This window comes from Gavia stellata, chromosome 9 (genome assembly GCF_030936135.1).
Source record: "Gavia stellata isolate bGavSte3 chromosome 9, bGavSte3.hap2, whole genome shotgun sequence".
NCBI classification, from domain to species: domain Eukaryota; kingdom Metazoa; phylum Chordata; class Aves; order Gaviiformes; family Gaviidae; genus Gavia; species Gavia stellata.
The window spans coordinates 1,693,947-1,716,517 of record NC_082602.1 but is presented as its reverse complement, the minus strand read 5'-3'; the positions used below and the strand labels follow the sequence as shown (position 1 = coordinate 1,716,517).

General features: G+C 41.7%; 1 protein-coding gene across 1 annotated transcript in view; it reads left to right on the top strand.

The window, feature by feature from the left end:
• The window catches only part of PCDH15 (protocadherin related 15), a 379,975-nt gene that overhangs the window by 246,414 nt on the left and 110,990 nt on the right, over positions 1-22,571 (top strand). The window contains exons 19-20 of the mRNA XM_059821547.1: positions 7,382-7,687; positions 8,931-9,155. Coding sequence (XP_059677530.1) covers positions 7,382-7,687; positions 8,931-9,155 — 531 coding nt within the window. The remainder of the gene's footprint in view (positions 1-7,381; positions 7,688-8,930; positions 9,156-22,571) is intronic.

The following is a 22,571-nucleotide window of genomic DNA, read 5'->3' as shown; positions in this document are numbered from 1 at the left end:
GGGAGGACAAAAGTATTTCCATGTTTCCGTACTTGTTTTGATGTTATTTTAAGTCCAGTTGACAGAAATCTTTTCAAAACTGTTGGTACCTTCTAATCTTTTCCTTCCCTTAAAGCATGTAATGAATGAAACAGGGAGAGGAAAGACTCTGTAGAAGCAGGCAAAAAGAAATGAAAGAGAGGAAAAGCCTTTCTGAAATACAGGGAAGAAGACAAATTCTAAACTTTTATGGATGACTGGTTTTCCCTCCTTAAAATATTTTTAAATAAATACCAAGACGTCAGAAATGTTTCAAGTATCTGTGGCCTCTTACTGCATCTGGGAGAAGTTAATTTTGTCCTATGAGCACAAACATTAATCTCCCTGAAAAACAAGCACAAAATCCAATTTAGCACTCCCACCCACACTTGATTTGCTGTTTGACACAATTAAGGGGCTTGGGAATCTTTTAAACCCATAATAATAAAAAATTAAACCCATAATAATAAGCCCATTAAACCCACAATAATAAAAAAATCATGTTGTCATCCATGAAAACAATAACCCAACTCCCACCAACAGCATCCTTTGTATCCTGCAGCACAGTTTCCGTCCCTCCCTCAAGCTGCAGCGTTTGCTGGAATGCTAGAGAGGCTGTCGGAGATCAGGAGCTTTTGTTGGGGTGGGTATGGATCATGGGGAATTTCTGTCCCTGAAGAAAACTTGAAGGAAGATTTAATCTGGAGGAAGTTGGGTTGGTGGCAAAGTGGTTCCTGAGAAGTGTTTCAGCTTGCAGCTTTAATGAGGAGATACCTGTCATGTTTGCCTCTGCTTTATAGACAAGGATGAATAACAACACGCTGCCTTATTTTGCTGTTCTCCAGCTCCAGCAGTCCGAGCATAAACCCTCAATTAACCTGCTTAAATCCTGTTGTTACCCATTGTGAGCAAGAGTTGTGGATATTAGTAGGAGGTTTCTTTTGAAAAGAGTGATAATGGTATAATTAATATTGTTGACATTTAAACACTTGTCATTCTATTTCAGAGTTAATGATCCTTCAAGAGATATTTTGGTAACTCAGATCACCCAGAATTGTATTTTCAAGCTGTTTGAGACGAAGGAAAATAATTTGTTACTCTGGAACACTGTTGGTTTATATTCATGAGGCTTTCTTAGTAATGGTGAAGCATAGTTGATAATGCAAATTTAAACTTACTTAATCTACCTTGTAGATTATGGTATCTCCAGTAAATGTGGGATGTATTTTCCAGGAAATAAAGTAAGAATTCATTTATATTCCTAGGTTTCCAGGTTTGTTTTATCATGCAGTACTTTATAATAAGTTAGCCCTGTGAGAGATGGAAATGAGAGTAGTCATGTAGATCTGAGGAATTACTAGAATAACGGCAGTAGTTACTAGAGACTCTTCAGAGGAACATGCTTTTCCTAATTCTGAATAAACATAATGAGATGGGAGAGGTAGAAACGTGCATCTCCTCTTTCTGCATCTCTTGCAGCATTGGCAAGAGGAGCCAGTCAGCAAGGGATTGTTTTGTTTCTTTTCTTTTTTTTAAGTCTAATTTATTCTCCTGCAGATGCTCTCAGTTTAAAGAAAGTAAATTACCTTAGACCTATGTAAAGCAGGCTCCTCTATGCTGACAAAATCCCTTTGGGTTAGGCTGCATTGACTTAAGTAAATTTATGAGCTCTTCAGTTGTGTAACACTGGTGTAGTAAATTTGCCTAACAGGCTGCTTGAACCAGTTTCAATAAGAACAGAGGAAAACCTCTGAGCGTGCAGAGGGATGGTTCCGAATTTTTCTTTTACCCAGAATAGCAAAATCAGCTTAGTTTCCTATCCAAATTTACCAAGTGTGTTGCATGTGACTGCAGGTGATCGAACACCAGACTGTGTTGGCAGATTTGGGGGTAATGTGATGGGAGGGAGCTCGGGCGTTGCAGTAGTGCTCCTGCGATGGCTGAGATTGCCTCAGGCTCCTTTGCTCTCTCGCTTGTTACCCAGCTCTGCCTCTGCAGGCAGTTGAACTGATACTTTCCTTCCCTTTGATGACTGTAGGGATGAGGGGAAGGAGGGCTTGGGTTAGGGCTAGATGCAACAAAAATCCTTCTAGCAGAAAAATAAGGCAGAAAGGAGTAGGTTCTTTTTGCAGTTGTCTGGTCTTGACATCCCACTCTGGCAGGGGAAGAGTGAGTGATCGTCTTTGGAAATGTGGGTTATCACTTGTGCTGCCCTCAACTTTGACAGCTTTGGCTTATTGTAGGGGGAAAAATGTGTTCTGCACATAACCTACGCGTACACACAACATCAGATGCGTAGGGATTTGAAGCTAGGGTGAGACAGAGACTGCACTATGGGGAATAGAAAGAGATATGGCCAATTTTGTGCTCAGTGTTTGCCTTGATCTTTTATACTCCTAGTGGACCTTACCTAATAGAAAAAATTATTAAGAATGTTGGTGTAGCCCAGAGAAAAATATCATCTGTGGTTTGTATCTCATTGTTACAGCTGAAAACAGACAAGGGAACGGGTTGCTGGACAGACCCCAGAGCTGACAACCTTTCATACTTCCTCCTAGCAGATGGGTTTTGGGAGCAATTGGAGAAAGCACTGCCTAGAAAGGTCAGGAGCAGATGGCAGAGTCAAAACATCAGGGAGAGGTTCTTGATCTGAATTTGTAGTGTGCTGTGGCTCAGCTTGCGGAGCTTAATCCTTTAAACAGGTACTCCGTGTCTGTTTCTGGAAAGGCTGACGTTACCGGTTTTGCCCACGAAGCCTGGGTTCATACCTGCGATGTCTCTGTGCAGAAGCTCAGGCAGAGCCTGGAATGTCATAATCCCAGGACCGCCAAACTTGGTCTGAACTGAAGCGAGCCTGAGACTTGCTGTGGTCTAGGACTGCGGTGGATTGACTGGCTGGCTGAGGGCGTATGGCTCAGAGATTAGTTGGGGAGCAGGTAACCTCCAGGGAACAAAACAAAGGGGTGCGATGAGAGGACGTGTACACCCCAAACAGCTCTCCTCTCCCTCTCCTCCTCTCCCTCTCCTCCTCTCCCTCTCCTCCTCTCCCTCTCCTCCTCTCCCTCTCCTCCTCTCCCTCTCCTCCTCTCCCTCTCCTCCTCTCCCTCTCCTCCTCTCCCTCTCCTCCTCTCCCTCTCCTCCTCTCCCTCTCCTCCTCTCCCTCTCCTCCTCTCCCTCTCCTCCTCTCCCTCTCCTCCTCTCCCTCTCCTCCTCTCCCTCTCCTCCTCTCCCTCTCCTCTCCTCCTCTGAGTGCTTATCTGGTTATGCAGGTGGTGTACCCCCATGCAGCTCTTGTCATTGGATATTTTTTCATCCTTCCTCATATCCAGGGGGTGGTCATATGCCAGTCAAGTCTTCCCCTCCATGTAGTATCATGTAGTAGAGCTGACAGAAGCAGTGCATGCAGCTCTGTCTCTCAGATCCTCTCGGATATTAGTGGTGCTGGAGGAAATTCTCACCAGCTCCAGTGTTTTGAGTTGCAATGACACTGTTGTCCCATCTTGGAATCTTTTCCATTACTTTTGAAATGTCCCTCTTTTTCTATGGTGTCTGTCTCCCCTGTGGCCTTTGAGGGCTGTGTTGCCTGCAGCAATCATGCCTGCTGTTTCTGCTGCCTCTACAAAGCCTGCATTTCTCGTATGATCAACACCTGCAAGCCTGTGAAGAGATTTCTGCCTGTAAATAGATCTGTAGCTCCTTCTAAGATTTGCTGTCATCTGGTGGCCCTTTACCAACTAAAGCTTCAGGACTCTTGCCATACTTTTTATGTGCAGATCGGTGAGGATGAGTTGTGGTTGGATGCCTTGCGTGATCCATTGGGCGTAGGAACGTGCTCTCGCCTCTTTTTAGACCTGCTGTAGTCTCCTTGGCTTTATCTTTGGGACTTCCCTTGGGACTCGGGTAATAGAGAAAGGAAATGTTTGCATGCTTCTGTCCACCTCAGGTAACTGTATACCCAGGTAATTCAGCTCAGCGTTGGAAATGAGCAAATTATATTAAATTTTTTGGGATGTTGCTGGCTTCTGCTTTAAGGGTAGTGTTAAGTCAAGCTGGGCTGATTTTTGAAGCAGGGCTTTCTGAAAGCCTAGCTCCTCCTTGTGCAGACCTCCTCCTCCCTTCCCTTCTGGTCGGGGCTTGTGATGCCTGCGTGCCAGCTTGTACCTGTTGGTGACAGAGCGCGGGGATGAAATTGGGATGGCTTCAAGTCATCCCTTTTGATACAAAGCAATAGCTGCCAACGGGAACAGAGAGTAACCATGCCGCCAGCGAGCCCTTCGAGGACTTCCCCATGGAGCTGCTGCCCACAGGCTCCGGGAGGCTCTGTGAAATGATTTCCATGTGGAAAGAGTTAATTTTGAACACCCTTGAGATAGGATTCTTTTAGAAAACAGATTAAACTCTTTTTCGTTCATAGCCGTAAAGAGTACATTATCGCTTTTCCAGTTTATAGTGATAAAATGTTAATTAATAGAGATCTTGAACTGCAAAAGCAATCTAATTTGCTAAAATAATACCATTTTCGTAAAGCTTAACTTTTTGACAATACAGAAATCCATTTTGATTCTTTAAAAACGTGCATTTCAATTTTAAACATATACCTAGGTGCGTAGGGGGTGCCCGGGGCTGGCAGCGGGGCTGAGGGGTCTCTGTGAGGAGGGGTCAGGCACAGCCGGCTCCCACGGCCCAGCCCAGGGCACAGCTGAGCCCTGCAGCGGCTCAGGTGGTGCCCGTGGGAAAGAGAATTAAGAAAGGGCAAAGCCCCGCCCGGCAGCGAGGAACAGCACTGTGAGCACCGAGGAAGAAGAGGAGCTTCAGGCACCGGAGCAGACCCCCTGCAGCCTGTGGGGAGACCACGGTGGGGCAGGGAAAGGCTGGTATGGAATAGAAAAGCCCCGCTGCTGTGCGACGGGGGAGGCTGGGCAGGAGAAGGCAGCCTCCAGCATGGGCTTGGCAGCCACCACATTCTGGCCTTTCCAAGTCCCTCGGGGTCACAAAGCTGCCTGTAGGTAGGTGGGACAGTGCTTGTACAACTTGTAACTTCTCGGCTTTGCCCTTCTCCTCAGTGGCTGTGCTTCTCTGTGGTGTTCATCAAAGGCGGGTACGCAAAGCGCTGCCTGAGCAATGGGATGGCGGCTTTGTAAATAGGCAATAGCTGTCTCTGGTGTAATGCCGCAGAAAGAGCAGGGAGTTTGGAGAAAAGCTGGATTTTTTTAATCTAATAGATAAACAGAGAAATCCATATGGTAGAAATTTTAGCAGACTAAGTGCAGCAAAGTTTTGTTTGTGCAATTTGATGGTTCAGTCAGAATATCCTTCTGAAATCTGAATTTGCTGCATGCTGTGGAAGCACAGGACTAAGATACATACACATGCACAGAGCTAATTCTTGTCTTCACATATTGTTGTTTGGCTTCCCACCAGTGTTATGGTGATACTACAACGACTAGTTTGATTGGATTTAATAATGATTTGCCTGCTACTGTATGTGGAAACAAATCAGTCCTGCAGAATGTGGGAAAGATGTTTATGCCCAAGGATTGTACACAAATGAGTTTACGAAATGCATAGTCATGTTTCTAAGAACCAAATTGCAAAGCCTGCCATATATTTGAAAGAAATTTTAATTTGCTTTGCTGAAAAATAAGTTTGTTCAAAAACATACTTCCAAATTAATCTTAAATAAAACCGATACCTGGTGTATTCTCGTAGTTTCCAATGGTACTAGTACCTCAGGTTACTCTTGGAGATTTTTGTGGGGGTTTTTTTTTTTGGTTTTTAACTGTAGCTGTTTAGGACCAATTTAATTGTTACAGTATGGCTTTGGCTTAAATTAGAAGCTAAGTATGAGGACTGACCTCACACATGTGTTGGAGATTAAGGTGAATAGTGCTGTTAGTGGCTTATCCAGAAACTCTGTAATTTACTCTGCATTTCCTATACTTTGCTTTTCTTTCAGTGTGGCTGAGAGCCTGTTGCTGTATACTTTAAACTTTTCTCCTTGACTAGCTTTCTGATGGTTTTCCAGTATGTCATCTAGGAAGTCTTTCTGCCCCAAATCAGTTATTTCTACAGAGGAATAGAATTGATGGTAAACTAAGCAAATCAACTGTACGTTGAAAGATGTCGATTAAAAGGACGTATTATCCATAGACTGCCCATTATGAAGTTGTAGCTATTACTGCTTAGCATATTGATGTAGTGCTGGGGGAAAGCACAGTGAAATTTTTCTTATTAACAATTTTAATTAACTTTTAATTGATTTCTAGGAAGATAAATGGTTTCATTACAAAGTCTTACAATGAACAACTTCACAGGAATTAAACATTCATGGAAACTTCCTGACAATTGTTCTGTTAACAAAACATGAAAATCTCTTACGATCTTCCCAGGTGTCTGTAGCCTCATTTATGAAGTCAAATAAATGAAAATACCTTGCTCACAGAATGCCCTTTGTTTAATTTACATAACCTTTTTCATCATGCCATAATTTAGTTAAGACGAGGAAAAATAACAGGTCAGCATTCAGACTATGTTGAGGGCCTGGTAGCTCTAGGAGAAACATATGAATTTTGTCCATCCCTATACGGGCAGTTATGTAATAGCAAGCATTATTTGGCTGATACTGAAATTTGAGACTTTGTTCGGCATGTGAGAACAAAGATACCAACCGAACAAAATCTAAACAGTTTTCTATTGCAATCATCTGCCTCTTCTGAGTGTGGAAGTATAAGGCTGAAATGTGATAATATTTGGTTTTGAAGAATGTGATAAACAAACTATAGAAAGTTAAGTAGTTCTTCAGAGAGCAATGATTAAAATATCACTAACTGTGACAAACAAGTGAAATGAAAATTTCTAACTACTGTGGCCATTCAAGCTATCTGCTGACTGCATCCATCTTTCATCAACACGTGTACTTCATGATGATGAATGAATGAAGCACCTAAATCAAACAGTGTAAAGTAAAAATTCCCCTCAGACACCACCTAATGCTGAAGGTACTTCAGCATTAGAAGTATCTGAGGGTTTGACTTTAGAAGCATCCGGTTTGTCTTCTGCGTACGTGCGCAGCTGTCTAAGGCTGAGCAGCTAAATGTGTATTTCTTCCTGAAGTGCAGTTGAGAGGCAGCAAACCTACCTTCTGTCACTGCAAATTAAGAGATTTGTTTCTGTGGGATATTTTATCTTCAGCAAAATATCAGAGAGAGGCAAGCTGCTGTAAACAAGAAATGCTGAGTAACCACACAAGCATTAGTACCCTATAGAATATTACCCTAGCTTACCTTGTTACTCCCATGTAGGTATGACCATTGTATTTAAAATGTGCATTAAAACATGGTTCTTTTTTTTTCTGTTTCTTTAGGCTACAGACCCAGATGCTGGTGTTAATGGTCAAGTTCATTACAGTTTGGCAAATTTCAACAATCTTTTCCGAATCACGTCAAACGGTAGCATTTATACAGCAGTTAAACTGAACAGGGAAGTAAGGGACTATTATGAACTTATTGTTGAAGCAACAGACGGAGCTGTGGACCCCCGCCGTTCAACGCTAACTTTAGCGATCAAGGTGCTGGATATTGATGACAACAGCCCTGTTTTTACTAATGCTTCCTACACTGTCTGCGTGCCAGAAAATCTACCCCCAGGCACTGTCTTCCTGCAAATAGAGGTAAGAAAGCATTATGGAGTGAAGAAGATGGTTTGTAAACGTTCTGTGATACTAAGCATGTTTTCATTTAACTTGTCTGTGAGACTGCAGTAAAAGGTTGCAAACTGGAGCGCGGGAAGTTATGACACTTAACAGACTGAAAAATGCATGACCTTTAGACAGGTACATAAAAATACTTTGAAGCTGAGGTTCGTGTGGAAATAAGAGCAGTTATAGGAAAAAAAAACCCCAAACCCACAACCCCCCGCCCCCAAACTAACAAACAAAAAACCCCAAAGAAACAACAAAAGCCTACACTGCTATTGTCATTTCTTGGAATATTGTTTTACACATTTAAAGTGCTTTTGATGTGGTTTTGAAAGCTCATCATATTGCTTCTACCTGTTTACGTTAGTAGCAAAAGAGAGCTTTATCTTAACTGATTTAGACTTTTAAGTCAAACCTAGATGTCTAAGCTCACATTTATAGTTAATGGACATAAATAGTTGCTTCCAGAAGCAATTCATTCAATACTGAGGTCATCATTTAAGATAGCTGGAGTAAAGTGAAGTGAACACCTGGAGGTGTTGTCTCCTCTTCACTGACTATAAAAGATACTTAGACGAGTGAGAGTTAATTGTTCAAGGATGAGCTAGATCTCTAAAGACAGCTGAGATTCACTTCCCGCAAGCAGTCTATATATCCTCCTGATGTTTTGGTCAGCATCCTTTAATAAGAAGAATCTGTCCCGAGACAATTTCAACAAGAATGGTTTTCTCTGAACCTGACTGCAGGTAAATCTAATGTCAACTTACAGCTAAAGCAATTGCATAACACTCCTTATCCTGATGAAAATGGACATTCTTTGTCTAAATAGTGGTATGAATTAAAAATATCCATGCTGCCATAGGGGGTGAGATCAGACATCTGTTTAGCCCAGCATCCTCTCCCTGGCAGGGGCCGAGAGCAGGTACCCGGGGTAAGAGAACGAGAACAGACTTGGCTTCCAGTCACTCTTGCTCAGAATGTTGCATTCCTTTCCTGTGGCGGGTATCTCTGGATTTTATAACTTTAAGCAGATTTGTCTTCCTCGTGTTTGTGGCGTAGTGTTACCTACATCCAATACTATTAGAATAACATAATGAAGCTAAAGTTGTTTGCAGTAGTTTGCTTTTTTATGTTCTTTAAATCTAGTAGGGATTTTTTGTGAAAATGGATTTTGGTTTTCAGTACATGGGGTTTTTTTCTGTATGGCATGCTCTAGGCGAAGGATGTTGATCTTGGTTCTGACGTTAACTATCGAATACGGACACAGGAAGCACTGCAGTATTTTGCACTGAACAAGTATACAGGCGAGTTATCGCTTTTGAAGTCCTTGGATTATGAATCATTCTCTGATACAGAAGCAACCTTCACCTTTCTTGTGGAAGCCTTTGACAGCAAGGGCACTATGCCTCCTGGTCTTGCTACTGTCACAGTGAGAGTAAAGGTAAGAGGAATTACTTGTCAGTTGATAGCATCCTCTCCTATTTGTTGCAAAATACTTCATCAACCCTTACAGGTGTCCTGGTGAAACGTCAGAGCACGGTAGCAGTATGTCTGCTTTCCTGCTTTTTCACTTGCGTGAAGCTACTGCCTTTTTCTGACAGCAACTTGTTCAGTTAAACATACACTTTATAACAGCTGTAATTACTGAGCTATATGCAATTACGTAGTTAAATCTCGGATCGCAGATTTATGAAATAGAAGAATACCTGACACACACATAAACGTTTAGTCCTTCAGATTCCCTGAAAGGTTGAAATAAGTACCTAATGGAATTGTTTGCAAAAATGACACCATCACGTTTCAGTTAAAGCTCTCATAAATTGTAATTTTATGAGCCATTCGGGTGTATTGAGTGCTGATGTGGCACACCACAGCCTATATTTCAGATTCTGCTGCTTGAAAATACAGAGCTGCAAAGGAGCAGGCTTATTTAGTGGTCTTGCACAATGAATTGTTTTTATGCAGTCAGTTACAGCGTCACCTCTGGGTTTCAGTTATCTCACCAGTAATATGGGGATAATAGTATTCTGTTTGGTAACGATCCACAAATGAAAAGCATTTGTAGCTGAAACATTAGCACTTACCCACCGTAATTTGGTTGATGTACTCATGTCCAAGAGGAGAGGATATTTTAGATGCTCTCAATCATGCCTCCTTGCATTTACAAAGGTGCAGTCCTGGAGCCCATCAGTCAAGCCCTTTTGTGCAGTTGCTTCGTTTTTGTTGACTTTGTCAGTGAAGAACTGTGAGCTGTGGGAGAGAAGAGAGTTCAATTACTCGTATTTTAGCTAAGAAGCAAAAATTGTAGCAGGAACAAAAGCATAGCTCACAAATGTGAACTTCGTATCTGGCAACTTCAGTCTAAATGTAAGTCTGCGGAAAGTGTTTAGCATATATGAATCAGTCTCGGGTTCAGCTTACTGTGTTATTTGCAGTTGCTATGAATTGCCACATGATTTTGAGTAATTCTGTTTGTCAGTCTCTACTGAGCTCAGAATTATTTTAGGAACAGTAAATGTCTCCAATTATTAGCTTTGATGACAGCGTAAGAAGGCAGCTTCTACAATACCTCTCCGTCTCTGCAAAGTTTCTCGGACTGAGATGCAGGTCACCGGTTTCCTAATAGCCTGCGCTCTTCCCTGGCGGTTTCCAAGTCAGTCAAAGAAACCATAGCTTTTGACATCATTCCCTGAGCCTTTTCTGTTATACTCTTAAGGAGGAAGTTGCTCAAACCTGGTTTTTTCCTAAAAGAAACTTTTTCCCAGCACAGTGAATTAAGCGTTTGCGTTTGTTTGGGTGTTTTTGTTGGTTTTTTAGAAGTACTTGTTTTCAAATAGGACTGTATTCAGAGAAAAGCTGTAGTCTGCATCACAGGGCTGGCCCAGCTGTATGATTGTGCGTTTGTATTGTATTCGTTAATGACGGGGGTACAGGGAAGCAATACAGTTCAACTTGGTGGCCTTAGTGTAACAGCAGCCTGTGCACTGTCGAAGGAGGTGGTGTGGGAATAGGCAACTTCAGAAGGGGATTAGTAGGCTCAAAAAATAGGTTTCTTGTTTTCCCAGAAACTCTTCCCACATATGAGCAACAAAAAGGGAGCATGATGATACTTGTTGGGAAAGGCAGTATGTGAGAGGCTGGAATACTAGGCTGGAGCCAGGAGTAACAATTTCAGCAGTAAAAGCTGTTAGGCTGGGGACAGAACAGGGCCTGAAAGCGAGGACAAGCAGCTTGTATTTTAAATGAGAAAGAAAATAAATCAAAGAAATGACTAAGTGTCATACTCAGCGACAAGCTGACTTTTGCAACAGATCAGTGGACATAATTAAATATTATATATATTGCTGAGATTAAGATGATGCTTAAGTTCCAGCCTTGAGTGACAGGTAGAACAGTAGTATTTTGAGTGGCAGTTGAGAGAATGCAGGAGGGCTTGTGGAAAAAACATTTTTAATACCTCATTTTGTTGGGCAGATGTCATTAATGGGTTATGTGTCAGGTGGTAGAAATTTAGAAGCTTGGTCACAAGAGATGTCTAAAATAGAAAGAATGGTTTAATTTGAGCTTATAGATGAATCTTCCAGATACAAAATATACAGGGCGGGGGGAACGGTGGAGATTGATATCAGAGCCGTGTGCTACCCCTGTGTGAGATGAGCAGGATCCACAAGAGGACACCTTGAGTGGTTGATTCAAGAGACAGAGCAGCAAGACAGGGGTGCAGAGTCTTGGAAGCCAAGTGAGAACAAGGAGAAGAGCAGACCTGTGAAAAGAAACACAGAAGGAAAAAGCACGTTGCGATGCAGTTTGGGCTTGTTCTTAATGGAAGAGAACTCTCATTCCCCCTTGTTCTGAAGGGGGAGAGCTGACGTGCCTTCGCTGGGGGCGAGAAGTCCTGATCGGCGCAGAGAGGGCAAGGCACTAAAGTTCCCTTGAGGAAAGAGGTGTTGTATGCCTTGCACAGGGCCAACGTCAGCACATCCTGGTAAGCTGACAGAGGGAGCTGATTTCTGTCCAGCAGCTCAGTCAGGATGTTTACAGGGGGCTGAATCTGGCCCTAGATCGTGAATGCATGATGGCGTAAATGACGTGCGGTATGTAGCTGTCTAGAGCCTCATGCACAGTGTATTGCCTGATTCCACTCCAGGCTTTTACTCCTCTGCAATCTCAACCGTGGTCCGAGCTGCTGCTTCAGGGCATAGCTAAACAGATAACTCTTGATGAGCGTGTTCACTGTTTCATTGGAGTCATTTATAATTTTTTGTTGACCAATTAAGATGTCTGCACAGGGAATTGAAGGGGTTCTAAAACTCACGATTTCTGCCAGACCATCTGCCAAATCAGAGCCTGTGTTCAGGGACAGGGTGCTTCTGCATGGGGATGAACACCCCTCTGCCAGGGCTCTGGAGGAGTTATTCCCGTTCAGCCCATCTTTTGCTCCTGCTCTGGGGCCAGGAACTGGATGTGTCAGATTCTTCTTAGTAGTAAATGTGCTTTTACTTCATTTAGAAGATGGTATTAGAATAATTATTTTAATACTGTTTTTGTGACCCCAAATAGGAAATAAACCAAGTGCAGATACACTGTAGGCCCTAACATAACAGTTGTGTCGATTGCAGTCTTTAATAACACAAAATTGAATTCGAGAAAACCAGAAGCAAGCATTAAAGCGATAGTGGGCCCAAGCAGGGAATTCATGTAACCGTTAGGGATTCAGTTCCTATAATCCTCAGAGCATTATTTGTATTACAGAGGTCTCTAGGTCCTTTTGGGCTTGTGCTGCTCTGTTAACATTTGTCATTTTTCACAGTCCAGCTCTTAACCAAAAGCATTGTAATTTTTACTGTGTAATAGGATTGTGTTAACCAACTATGGACAACATCTGATGGTTTCATATATCATTTTTGTGATATAAAACTGAATGAGCAGCAGTGCAGTATACCCGTAATCACACTCATCTGTGTGGCTTGGGGGAGGGTAGATGCACACAGTGACTAATCTTTAGACTCTCGCTTTTCAGCCTTTGGCGTGACAAGTTACAAATAGTTTGTATTAACCTTCCCTGAACTTGATCAAAACACAAATTGCATAGCAGAATGCTCACTGCAGAAAAAAATAACTTAATTTGTTACCTGCATGCCAGTGTTGAAACACACTATTGGCCGCTGCCGCAGCCAAATGCCCCTTTACACTGCGTGGATGTCTTATGACTCTTTCCTCAAAGAAAGCCAAAGGTAAATTAATAAATTGTTGTGTCCTTTCTAGTATTGCTGAGGAGGAAAAGTATAAGCGGCATTGATTTCTTCTCGCCAGAAAGATGCAAACTGCCTCAAACGGACTGAGATTTTTCTCTTTTTCCCACTTCTCAGATTCCTCTCGCTGCTTTTGTAACTTCTCACCTTAACCTGAAAGTAGTAATGAGTCATCTTGTCTTGGGATGGCATGGGAGATTGTCCAAGTGTTCATCCGGAATAATTGATGATTGTAGTCTCATCTGTACTCAAGAACAGAAAACTTTCTCTTTTATCTGGGGTTATTTTATATGGAGAGAATTCTACAGCTTAGACATAGCAAACTTTATCAGTCTTCAAAACACAGTTTAAGGGATAAAAACATTAGCAGCTCCAAGAAACAACTTGTGTGCTAGCTTTCAGTGGTTTGCCACTGTCAAGGCATGATTTTTCTCACCCTGAGAATGGCAGAGATGTGCATTCACTCGGTGTCTGAGAGGGTCGAAGCGTTTGCTAAGAGTGCCTGTAGTGTATGTTGCAGCATCCCCTCGCAATAGAAATGTTTCCCAGTATTGGAAGAAGGGAAATCGTTGCTGTTCAAAAATTGTGCTTATTATTAGTATTTAGCCTTTGGAAACAATTACTATGGTAATAGAGCTTCTTAGCAGAAACAGGACTAACCTTTTTGCAGTTTATATTGCTGTTAAATGAGTAATGTGTTTCTAAATACATATTATAAGAATTTCTGTATCGTGGGGGCCGTAAGGTACTTGCATATGTTATACTGTGACCTCCTCTTACTATTTCGAGCATAATTTTGGATTACTTTGTCTCTTTCTTGTTTGTTATAATTGCTTTTTCTCCTCCTTCTGTGTTCAGGGATTGGTTTTCCTTTTAGTTTTTCAAGTAGAATAGGTAGTGTAATGAAGCCATTATCTCTGGTTGATGATTCAGAGTGATAGAGCAGCAAGAATAAGTAAAACCAGATCTATATGTTTCTAGCAATGCCGTATTACAAGACTGCCTACCAAATATTTCATATAATTTCTACCATGCCTTAATCCCCATGGGCTGTTATAAATATTATACAACGAATTTTCAGATTTACTAAAACTGACTTTACCCATGAACATCAATAAACATATTGCTATCATCAGAGAGTACACAAACCACAACAGTCAAACTAGGTTTTTTAAGAGAAGTATGCCATTGAGAAGTCAGAAGTCAACCTCTGCTTTAGACGATGCATTATATGCATTGGTTGGTACTTACTGTGGGGGTGAATTTGCATCTTTCATAATCACTACGCTAAGTCTTTCCTTCCTTGGGAATTTTGCATAAAAGAAACAAACCAACCATGCAAAAATGTGTAACGGCTAAATATTTATCTCTGGCCTGGTTGCTCTGAATGGGCCTTCATCAACATGACCGTTCTTGCGGTTCTTCATGTTCAAGTTGGAAGCAAACGTCGTGATCTTGGTTGTAATGATGCCATGGAAGTTGAGAGCTCCAGCCTGCTTAGACAAGAAAGCTCCCTTTTTTGTTTCTCTGACCCTTTTTTGTTTCTCTGACAACCTAAACCTCGAATCGGAACAAGGAGAAATATAATTTGTTTGCTTTTCTGGGATGGGAGGGTTAGAAGAAGCTGCGTGTGTGTGGATGGGTCACCCTCTCAAACCAAACAATTGGAGCCAACAGTAAAGCAAAGAAAATAAAGGTGTGTTGGAGAAAGTATGCAGGAACCCAGCGTTTGAGACAGTGGAATAAAATGTTACAGCAGGGCTCTCTCCTCTCACTCCGCATCTTTACTGTAGTGCTGCAGAGCGCTGGGGAGAGAGTGCCTCTAGTAAACACTCAAATTACCACTGGGAGAGAATGGGGGAAGGAGGGCTCCGCAGGTTGTCATTAGGGAGAGGGGGGACATTTTGGTTCCAGCCCTGCTCCAACAGATGTTTAAATAGCCATGCGTGTGCGTAGCTGCCACTGCTTTCTCTTCCTGCAGGTATTGACTAGAAATTCACTCAAGTCTTGTTTCTAATGAGCAGGTGAGCGGTAATACATCATTGCTTCATTATGGTGGGATTTCATGTTATGGTGAGATTTAATTACAATAATAATGAAGATTGTCTGCCAGAAATTATACAGGTAACGAAGGATACGTGGAAGAAAAAAGACATTAGTGAATCAGTTAAGGTCAGGCACGTCATCTGTTTCTAATATTTCTAAAATAAGATTTAAGTTACCTTTTTTCAATAAATTTACATCCATGAAGTTAATCCTTCCTTTCTAACAAGTCATGAAAACCATTTCCTATTTAAAGAATAACAGGGAGGTGCAGCACAGCAGCAGCACATAACTTATACGAAGGTTAAAAAAATGAGCTGTCTTGCCTCCAAAATAACTGCTTATTTATCTCTTTTCTTGTGGCATTAATGGAATAACGGGCACGGTGTTGGACTATGGTGCCAGTAAACAGATTTTTTTTTTTTAAATCTCAACTTATCTGTTCAGTCATCTGCTAGTCATTTATTACCTCATGTATTCCACTATGAATATTATCCCTTAATTTATATTATGAGCTAGTTTAGGGCTTGCTGAGCACTAAATATGAAAAAGAGGCAGTTATACCATGTTAACAAGCCTCTGTTTTGGATAGCTTCGAACAAAGGACCCTGTGTAAAGAAGCACTGCGCCCAATTAAAGACAAAATTCGAAGTGCCACTTAGTACAGTTTGTCGCATTGTCTTGTCAGCATCACCACAAAGATTTTGAACTTGCTCAGAGTTACTCAACGTCGCTTGATTCTCTAACCTCAGTCCTTCTAAATTAGTCACCATGGTTGATACGTAAATCCAGAAGGTGTTTCAACTACTTGCAGCACAGCTAGGAGTAGTTTTCAAGTAGTGGCTTACTTCGGTGGGCTTAACGTAAATTTGAAATTGAAATGATACTTTAGCAAATCAAAATGTAGGGTCAGAAATAAAGGTTTGCTTGCGAACTTTAGGTACGTGTCTTGGGGGATGAATGTACTGGTAAGATGCAGGAACCTCAAAGGAGAATACCTTTAAGGGCAGTATGTATTTATTATAAGAGGCCAAGAGATTATGTAGAGAATGGGAAGGGGCTTCAAGTTCTTGATACTCCAGTGCCTGGTGAAATTCGGCATTTCTGTATTGTGCCATGTAATGAGTTCACTTCCTCCCCCCCGAAAGCTGCATTTTTCACGAGTCAAAACTTTGAAGGCACTCTTTTACGTATGTAATTTCAACTGGAAATAATCACAGCCGTTTTCCATCACATATACAATTATTGATAATAAAATTAATATTGCATTTGTAAGAGAAACAGTTTTAAAGCTAAGAATCAGTGAGATAAGTGATAAGTAGATGTTTTTTCCATTACTTTTGTCACGTACATTAGGAAGTATAAATTGTTCTGTGCTCACCTTCTTTGTGTAAATTACAGAAACCGACTGATGGAAGGAAAGTACAAATTACAGAGGAAACAAAATTGAAAATGTCTTAAAAAGAATTATTTTACCTCCATGATTTTAAGCCATTGTACAGTTACTCATTTCTAATCCCTTTGCAATCCATTTGAAAGGCTTGATATACCTGGATGTGTAATATTCTGTTGCCGTGATCCACTCCACAGAATTATCTGGGTAAATTACAACAAATGGCTCATTTAAGTTAATAATTCCAGTCTTTTAGCTGAAGGGTGAGAGCTTACTTGAAATCTTAAGATCCTGGTTATTGTCCCAGTTCTAGATAGTATTTTAATGGCCTGCAGTAGTCCTTTAGGGGATTGTTAGTGGTTATTAAGGCCTAGAGAATAACATTGTATCCTCTCAGCTTGCATGAGTGTTTGCTTAGTGAAGGAATAGATACAGTTTACACGCATGCATGAATATATATATAGCTATCAATCAACTCTTGGTTCAAAGTAAAGATCCGTGGTTGTATTTTGCTATAGCTGTGCCCATGGCATGGTAAAAATTTAAGGGAAGAGGAAAAGAAAAGAATATTTTAGTAAAGGGGTGATAGGTGAATAACATTTTGGTTTTCTTTCAGAAAAATAAACTCACCTCTGAGAGAATGGTTTTATGAATGCGCAGCTCAAATTTTCTGTTGTTTCAATGCTGAGTCTGTGACTCCAAATCCAGAGACCTTGTTTCAGAAGAGCTTTAAAACTTACTTTTAGACTCTCAAGTAATGTAAGATCGCTGTGACATGAAAGCGTATGACATTTGCATTTTAATATTTAATATTAAATTTGTACGCTTGTACTGTTCTGAATAAGGTTGATTAGCATCATATTGAAAGGCTTTGGAAACTTAGTTTAATAATAGAAATATAATCAAATGAGGATTTGCAGAAATTGAGAAATTACAGAAAGAATTGAGGGCACTAGATGGCTATTACCAGTTAGCGTGGACTGGAGGAATGGATGGTAAGAAGGCATGGCACTTATAGATGCTGAAGCTGAAATGTAATGATGATAGAAAAGACGTCGTCCTGTGTGAACATCAGTGAAGCACCATGCTGGAGAGGTTTCTGCAAGGGGTAACCTGCACTTGGCATTTCCTTTAAAGCTAAGCAGAGCTTCAGGAAACCGTTGCAAAGCACAGTTGCGTCAAAATTATAGAATGATAGAATGGTTTGGGTTGGAAGGGACCTTTTAAAGATCATCTAGCTCCAACCCCCCTGCCATGCCACCTCCCACTAGACCAGGTTGCTCAAAGCCCCGTCCAACCCGGCCTTGAACACTGCCAGGATTGGGGCACCCACAGCTTCTCTGGGCAACCTGTTCCACTGCCTCACCACCCTCATGGTGAAGAATTTCTTCCTAATATGTAATCTAAATCTACCCTCTTTCAGCTTAAAGCCATTGCCCCTTGTCCTATCACTACATGGCCTTGTAAAAAGTCCCTCTCCAGCTTTCTTGTAGGCCCCTTCAGGTACTTCAGGCTCCCCAGGGCCTTCTCTTCTCCAGGCGGTACAACCCCGACTCTCTCACTTGGGCCCCAAAAATGTTTTGTTAAAGGGCAAGATAAGGCCTTGTGACAGAGGTCGGTGGGTCCTTGGGTGCTTGTTAGAAAGGGTTCACTTCCCACTTTCCTGTTTTTTTCATGAACTGGTAGTTAACAGATGAAGAAATTGAAAATTATTGTGAGAGATTAGTGTGAGCAAGGCTGCTCCACATGGAGGGGTGAGCCCGGAGCCGAGGGTGACCCAGTGTGGGCAGTGCCCTCCCCGACTGGGCGCAGTCCCTGTGGGGACAGAGCCGGACGGGCACACCAACAGGCTCTGTTGACAGCCCCAGACGTGATGAGGGCATGAACCCGGCCTGGGGTCTGTCTGGGGAGTCCAGCCAGGAGCAAAAGGGGATGGGACCAGAAGCAGGGCTGGAGCCTGGTATTCTATGGCATCGCTGGAGCAGAACTGAGGGCCCCACCGGGGCTGAAATGGGGCCCTGGGCCCAGGGGCAGGGTGCTGGGGGGGCCTAGGTGAGGCCAGTCCAGGCCGTTAAGGGCTACGGGTGCCCTTAGGGCCATGGTATTTTATGGCCTTCAGGGTTTTTTCATTTTACTTACTTAGTAATAAAATATCTTGGATTTTTGTTTTTAAATAAGGCATTGAGTGATATCTTTCTATGGTTAAAGAGTGCACAAGAGGAACAAGGATTTTCAAGCACAGTGGTACCAAAACACGCCTTTCCTTCTATAGAAGAGAGTTTCATGGATATAGTAGAGGAATGTTAAATGTGCCCTTGGAAGTCCCCAAACAGCAGGGGATTATTAAACACTTGGAGGCAGCTCAGATGGGAAGCCACCAGCTCTGGTAATGTGCACATAGACTTAAGTGGCAGATGTTCAAACCAAAATGACAGCGGAAAATTAGAGATACATATCTGTAGTTGTAGAAAAAGATTGGGAAGGTTTGAAAATTTCAGTGTGTGACATATGCTGTGCTTTGAAGTAAACCATTCTGCTTTCTCCCATTGTGGGATTATGTTATGTACATTTAACATTAGTGGAAGGAGGGATCGCTTTAAAAATACATTTTTTTCCTATTTATTACACTTGTGATAAAAGCCAGCAGACTGCAAAAGGAGCTGTAAATGCCTAATATGCATTTATTAGCTCAGACGCTGTTCAGTCACGCTGGTTTTTATAGCAAGGGAATGTTGATTTCCACTGAGATATAGTTGGCTAGAAACCTTAGTATCAGCAGGTGTAATCAAAGAGCACAGTCCTAAAGTGATAGGAAAAACACATGGATGTACTTAGAAACTCTTTCTGTAAGTATTTACAAACCAAGAAAATGTAATGCTTAAGAAGCTAACAAACTTAATGAGTGATTTTTTTTCACCAGGTCAGAAATAGGAGAGTAAAACGTTTCCTCAGACTTTCAGAATCTTTATGGTAAGATGCTTTCTGCTTAGCAGTTGAGGAGAGAGGCAAGAAGAAATGGGAGCTTTGTGCAAAATTGCATTTGTAACGCAGGCTCCCCAGGCAGGCACCTCTACACATGTGCTCTGTTGATAATGGTAAAGATCACCTAAACACTGTGATTCTCTTAGTGGTCTAGAGAAATCAACAGAATCTGTGATTTTGCTGTTCTTTGACAGGAATTTGTCCCTCTGGAACTGTTCAGCAGTTTAATAATTAGATTTTGCTGTCATGGAATTACAGCTATTTTAATAAATAATCGATCCTTGATTATAATTAAGTCACAGTCTTCAAAAAACAGGAATTAAAAACATCAGACTGATTCTATAAGCTGCAAAAAATCCCCAAAACCTAGATGACTAGATGTGAAAAAGTATAACCCTGTTTTTGTAAGAAGGAATTGGGAGAGGGTAAAACACCTTGATTTTTACGGGTGCTGGGGGAGGAGAGGCTTCACTCCTGCTTGGTAGGGCTGCCCTCTAGTGCACTGCAGGCTAAAGGCAGCAATTTTCTCAGTGCAGCAACAGGGTTCCCCCTTTGTAGCATAGAAGGGCATTTGCACAAATTATTATGCCTGAGATAGATATAGATATGTATACATAAATATATGTGTATACATGTAAATATATATATATCAAATATATTGGAGTGTCATCTGGAGTTGCTTCTGTTTGTGTGGAGAGAGCTGACGAAAAACTAACTTCATTTTTTACTCTTTATTTTTCTCTTACAAAACAAGATTTCTACCAAAACACATTTTCAAAAAAAACCTTTTATTCTTTAGAAAGTCTTTAGGTTAGTGGTAATATTCGAATCGGACAAGTCTGTCACTCATTGTAATGCTGCATTTTTATTAATTGAAACATGGTAACAGTCATGAGCTGCAGCTGCAGTTCACTGGAGTGAGAAGGGGCCGCATCCTGAGCTCATCACAACTGCCTTACTCTCAGCAACCGTCCGGAAGGAGCTGTAATCCCGGTGTATCCGGCTCCTTCCTTGGGGCAGGATTTTCCAAGTATCCTGGAACTGCCATAGCAACTCCTGGTGCAGCTGATCTTCGCAGGCTTTGCTGTTCGGGTTATGTTTTTGAAGTGCGGGATTTTATTTTCATACACGCTTCTCGATCCTTTGGGAGGTGGATCTGCAGGATCCACTGCGAAGTCAGAGAGGAACACTGGGGCTGCTCCAGTTTGTGACAAAGACTGCCGTAAATCCTGGTGACTCCAGGATGCAGGAGCTGCCAAAGAGGCTGAGCTCGGGCAGCCTCGGCTCGCTGCCCGCGAGTACGTGTATCTGTGCTGTCCGGGCTGCGCTGCGCACACAGGACACCCTGAGCTGCGTGTGCTTCAGATGAAGTTAAGGGGCAGTGATGGTGCAAGGAAGAAGGCTGACATATGAATGCAATTTCTGTGTTTCCCAGATTAGTGAACGAGGAGGAAAGAGGGAATTATTTCACCCAGATGTTAAAGGCTTATATTCTTAACTTAGTGGAGTACAAGCATTAAAGGTCTCTTGGTGTCCCCATAAATCAAAAATATATTAATGTCTCTGAAGTCCATTTAAGTTTACAAGTTAATTTTATGCTGGGAACGCCGTACTGCAGGTATTTTTCTTCTGCTCTAGTTGTGCATTGCCCTCGCACGTCGGCGGTCGCCACCTGTCTAGGAGCACCTAGTTTAGTATTAGTACATTACAGCTAGTGACTGTCTTAATGATTTTTAAATTACATATTGATTGCTGCTTAATGCCTTTCCTCCCCCATGCTTTGTTTCTCCTCATTGGCATTCCTAGATGACTATCTCAGTTCACCAACTTTTTTATTTAGCATTTTCATAATCTTTGCAGACAGATCAGTATCTCTTTCCTACAAACCTTTTGCTAAACAACAACCCTTTAAATCTTGCAAATGAGATGTGTCTTGTTCAGAGGGTAAGGAAGTTGGTCGGGAAGTGGGATCATTCACATGCTAAGGGTGACGTCTGAGTTGGCATCAAGAAATCTCTTAATACGTCTTCATTTGCTTTTGAAGGTGCTAATGTGGATTCTCAAGAACAGTCGTATTTGAGCATCTCTCCCGTAGTGTGCTTCCTTCATGCTTGATTCTTAATATTTCTGCAAGGGAAAGATGTAAGGGTGTGTCCTGTTCTGCCTTTATGTGCTGCCCAGTGTGAGCAATGTGAAACAAAACTAAACACAAAGTGGTAGATAAAGAGCATCTATGATAGGGAGAAAGCTTTGGGGTTTTTATGCTTTGACTTTCACTCTGTTTTGTAAACAAAGATGTATAAAAATATAATAAATCTGCAGCTAGATGAGCAGTGACACAAAGGCTGGTTTGTATTTCTATGTAAATATGTGGCTGTTACTACCTTTACTGTCAAAATACACAGCCCGAGTATTTTGAAGTGAGATAGATAGAGAATTCACTACCTATATTTTCCATTTACATCTTTTTGTGTGTGTCTGATAATTACTAACATCCTGGCTGCATGTGACTGAAGCAATGAACTGTGAACAGTTGTAAGATGCTGGAGTTCGGCCACCAGAGCACGCGTAGGATTACGCCCCGGTTTTAAAAGGTGATTACACTACTTCTTACTTCCACTTTGTGGAAGGTTCCTACCCTATTCCTAACCTGTGGTTAGGGATTGCACTCATACGCTGCATCCATTTCTATGCAAAGACAGCTTTAGTGGTGTTTTAAGCCATCAGGTATAACCTTCAATTATTTAGCTGTGCAAAAACATGTCTGTCTGAAAACTGTTTCTCTGCATCTGTCAGGGAATGCTGAATGCTACTCACTGTTAAGTCCACTTCGATGAAGAAAATTGCATTGGGGACCTTGACTACAGGGGCATACGTTTTGGGGGTGGGATGGGGCGGATCATGCCCATGATCTCTTGAGCTATTAGCAGAAAATACAGTGTTGCTTTCTTTCTGTGCTCTAACAAAATCAGATCTGGACTGTATTCCATCCTTGGTGGTGGTGCTTTTTGCCAGAAAGTCAATAATTTCCTTTTGTGACCGTTTTGGTACTTTTAAGTGCCCATAATATGTAAAGAGAAATTATAGCGGTTGAAGGAGATGATAATGTATGAATTTCTCCAACATGTCTCTAACAGAATCTCTACTTACTCTGTGGTGGATTGCCCAGAAGAGTCATTTCAACCAA